The 3,842-nt window shown below is 54.5% G+C and overlaps 2 protein-coding genes across 6 annotated transcripts in view; one reads left to right on the forward strand and one right to left on the reverse strand.

Moving 5' to 3' along the window:
- Window positions 1–1,525, forward strand: part of CLDN7 (claudin 7) — a 2,237-nt gene extending 712 nt beyond the window's left edge. The window contains exons 2-4 of one of the 2 annotated variants that reach the window (XM_008060914.2): window positions 686–850; window positions 964–1,048; window positions 1,153–1,525. In XM_008060914.2, coding sequence (XP_008059105.1) covers window positions 686–850; window positions 964–1,048; window positions 1,153–1,315 — 413 coding nt within the window. In that variant the 3' untranslated portion in view covers window positions 1,316–1,525. The remainder of the gene's footprint in view (window positions 1–685; window positions 851–963; window positions 1,049–1,152) is intronic. The other variant, XM_021713878.1, reaches the window with a different exon arrangement.
- Window positions 1,526–1,776: 251 nt separating this feature from the next.
- The window catches only part of ELP5 (elongator acetyltransferase complex subunit 5), an 11,346-nt gene continuing 9,280 nt past the window's right edge, over window positions 1,777–3,842 (reverse strand). The window contains exons 6-9 of one of the 4 annotated variants that reach the window (XM_021713874.1): window positions 3,299–3,394; window positions 2,770–2,870; window positions 2,200–2,201; window positions 1,777–2,135 (exon numbers count right to left, since the gene is read on the reverse strand). In XM_021713874.1, coding sequence (XP_021569549.1) covers window positions 2,029–2,135; window positions 2,200–2,201; window positions 2,770–2,870; window positions 3,299–3,394 — 306 coding nt within the window. In that variant the 3' untranslated portion in view covers window positions 1,777–2,028. Of the gene's footprint in view, window positions 2,136–2,199; window positions 2,202–2,764; window positions 2,871–3,298; window positions 3,395–3,842 lie in introns of all 4 variants that reach the window. The other 3 variants (XM_021713873.1, XM_008060916.2, XM_021713875.1) reach the window with 3 other exon arrangements.

Below are 3,842 nucleotides of genomic sequence, written 5' to 3' on the forward strand. Positions count from 1 at the left end.
GGGCTGGGCGGGAGCGGGCCGGGGTTCCGGCGGCTGCACGTGGGCCCGCGCCCCGGCCGTCTGCGCTCCTCTTCCGCCCCAATCGGGCCTCCCAGGCTCCGGGAAGCCGGTCCGGAGGGGGCTCACCCCCTCCTCCCTCGCCCGGGGCAGGCAATGGCCTCTATTATTTCCCGCCCTTTTTCTAGGACAAAAGGGGGCGCAGGACAGGGGCCACGTCGAGGGCCGAAGAGCCGGGCGGTTTGTCAGCTGTGGGCCGCCGCCCGCGGCCTCTAATCTTATCGGCCGATTAGTTGAAGCCGCAAACTCGGCGGCCTTGATAGCGGGCTCAGAGCTGGGATACGGGCCGGAGAGTGCAGCCGGCGCGGGGTTCCTGGCCGCTGTCTCTGCTCCTCTTCGCTGTCCCCTTTCACCCTTCCCCCTACCCGGGACGGTTTCATCGAAACCCAGGCGCCCCGGGCGGATCCTTGGGCAGAGAGAGGGCGGGGCAGGAGCTGGAAGGCCGAGGCGCGGGGAGGGGCAGGAACTGCCTCGGACACCCAGGGGGCCCCAGGCCGGTGGCCGAATCCAGCGCTCGGCAGCGGAGGGTCCAGGGGTTAGTAGGTGCGGCGGGCCGCGCGAAAGCTGGATCCGTTTGAGGGCCGCCTGTATTTCCGGCAATGACCGCGTCCCTTCTCCTTCCCCGCAGCGGCCATGCAGGCCACTCGAGCCCTGATGGTGGTATCCCTGGTGCTGGGCTTTCTGGCCATGTTTGTAGCTACCATGGGCATGAAGTGCACACGCTGTGGGGGAGATGACAAAGTGAAGAAGGCCCGTGTAGCCATGACTGGAGGCATCGTTTTCATAGTGGCAGGTGAGTCACAGGTTCAAGGTGGGCCCAAGGGCTCTCCTCTCCCATCTTGGAGTGAGGGTGGGTCGGTTGCTGGTTTGGGCCTTACAATACCAGAATCCTCCTTTTCTCTCCAGGTCTTGCTGCCTTGGTAGCTTGTTCCTGGTATGGCCATCAGATTGTCACAGACTTTTATAACCCCTTAATCCCCACAAATAATAAGTAAGTCTGGAAGCCTTGCTTCCTAAGACAGGTCTAGGGTCCTGGGATAGGGAGGAGGGCAGAGGCAGGCCAGGGTTTTTAACTCTAATCCCTTCTCTCCACAGGTACGAGTTTGGTCCTGCTATCTTTATTGGCTGGGCAGGATCTGCTCTGACCCTCCTGGGAGGTGCGCTGCTCTCTTGTTCCTGTCCTAGGAGTGAGAGCAAAACCGGGTACCTTGCACCCCGCTCTTACCCTAAGTCCAACTCTGCCAAGGAGTACGTGTGAGCTAGGAGCCCCCTTGCCCCAGCCTGACAGGCTATGGGTGTGCCTGGATGCCTGAAAGGGTCTGGGGCAGATTTCAGCCTGTGGGCAGGGTGCAGGACAAAGGCTTCTTCATCCCTGCACACCATGTACAGTTCTCCAGGGGGTCGGGTGGGGAAGACAAAAAGAGGGGAGGGTGTGCTTTTTGTACAGTAATAAAAAAGTTTTGGAAAGTAGGCTTTTTCCTCTCCAGGGCCTCTGCTTTCTTCCCTTTCAGATCCTCGCAGAGCTTGGAACCTAAAGTGTACCTACTTCAGCTCAAAAACCACTTATAGAGTACCAATGGTATGCAATGCCATTTGTGGCCTCTATTTTATTTTATTATTCAGGCCCGAACACATTGACAACTGACTCTGAAAGACTGGCAGTTGGCTTCCCTCATTCATCCCCATTCCCCTACTCTTAAATAGCCACCAAAAAGCTTCTTTTTTAATAGAAAAACACAAATTTTATTAGGCATTGGGGGGTATTCTATTCTCTCTCACCTATGCCCTCATTGCACTTTCTGTCATTATCAGATGCTGCTTCCTGGCTCAGAGAGCAGGGCCTCCATAGTCACAGGGAACAAAGAGGGGGCAGGGTAAGGCCAACAAAATCAACAGAATGATGGTACCGGGCTTAAGGTCTTCCCCTTCCCCCTCCAATTACAGCCCAGTCCAATCTGGCCACTCAAATATCTAGGTCGTCATCTGGGTCTTCTTGGTCCAGGTCATCATAAGCATCTGGCTCATAGAAGATGTGACTGGTAGTCTGACCTGGCCCAGGGTGCAGTAGAGCCTGCTGTCTGAGAGGGAAGAACTGGTGCTGATGAGGGTGGCTTTCAGGTGACTGACTCTCACTCAGGCAACTTCTCTGCTTCTGTGTCACTTTCTTGGTCCAAACCCCTTTCTCTGACCTCCATGACCAGTTAGTGCCAAAGCACCACTTGGTAGTAAGACAGATACTCTTGTACTGCTTTCCTAATACCATAAGTTCTTAGCAGCTTGAGGGCAAGGATTCTGTCATAGTCTTGCTTCACCCACCCACGCACTGGGCACATAACAGCAGTCATCTACTAAGCCCTTGTTAGCCATGCTTTGCCACACCCATGTAGCCACTAACACCCATGTTAGCCTACTAACACTGTTGCCTGGATAGGGCCACCTCCCCAGGGTCTAGTCTGGCTCAGCCCAGGCCCAGATTGCTCTGGGGACAAAGAACCCAAGGGTCTAATGGAGAGAAAAAGAACATAAAGGCCTTTTGCCATTGTTGAGGGGTATGGGTGAATAGAGAACCACACCCCAGACTTGCATCTGGAGGTGGACTTCAGCCCCTATAAAGTCTGAGAAGTTAATCAACAACCTGCTGTCACCCCATCTCTCTGTGGCCCAGATGCTAGGCTCTATTCAGGGATCTAGGCACCTAGGTCCCAACCTTACTTTTCAGAGCTGAACTGGAAGGGCAGGGTCAGGCTATCTTTGGCTTCTCTCTCTTTGTTGGACAGGCGAAGGTTAAAAGTCAAATGTGCCATGGGATCCACCTGTAGGTACAAAAAGGATGCTGCCACTCTGCCCCATCCCCAACCTCCCCAGTTTTTATTCTTTTCTCTACTTTTACCAAGTCTTTTGTTTTTTGAGTTGGAGTCTCACTCCGTCACCCAGACTGGAGTGCAGTGGCCGCTCCCGGCCACTGCAGCCCTGACCTGCTGGGCTCCAGCGATCCTTCCGCCTCAGCCTTCCAAGTAGCTGGAACTACAGGCATGCGCTACTATGCCCGGCTAATTTTTGATTTATTGTAGAGATGAGGTCTCGCCAAGTTGCCCAGGCGGGTCTTGAACCCGGGGGCTCAGGCAATCCACTCACCTCAGCCTCCCAAAGGTGCGGGATTACAGGCTGAGCCACCGAGCCCGGCTTTTTTACCAAGTCTTAAGCTCCATTTCCTACTTCTGGTCCTAGCATTCTTAGATACCGGGGGTGTGTGAGGATCTAGGTGGGGCTGGGATTCTGGAGGGGGCCCCTCTTGGAGATCCAGGCTGAAGTCTGGCAGGATGGAGAACAACTGAGTCTGGGGAGAAGAAAGAAAAGAGTTATGTTTTTTTTCCCCATCTTACTGAACAAAACAGACAGAAGAATTCACGATGGCTGGGCTCAGTGGCTCATGTCTGTAATGCCAGTATTTTGGAAGGCAGAGGCGACAGGATTGCTTGAGTCCAGGTGTTCAAGACCAGCCTGGACAACATGGCAAGACCCCACCTCTATAATAAATCAAAAAACTTAGCTGGGCGTGGTGGTGTGTGCTGGTAGTTCCAGTTACTTGGAAGGCTGAGGTGGAAGGATCACCTGAGCCAAAGCAGGTCGAGGCAGCAGTGGCCATGAGTGTGCCACTATACTCCTTCAGCCTGGGTGACAGAATGAAACTCCAACTCAAAAAAAACCAAAAAAAAGCCGGGTTTGGTGGCTCAGCCTGTAATCCGATGCCTTTGGGAGGCTGAGGTGAGTGGATTGCCTGAGCC

Source organism: Carlito syrichta, unplaced genomic scaffold (genome assembly GCF_000164805.1).
Source record: "Carlito syrichta isolate Samal-C Ts95f unplaced genomic scaffold, Tarsius_syrichta-2.0.1 Scaffold304770, whole genome shotgun sequence".
NCBI lineage: Eukaryota > Metazoa > Chordata > Mammalia > Primates > Tarsiidae > Carlito > Carlito syrichta.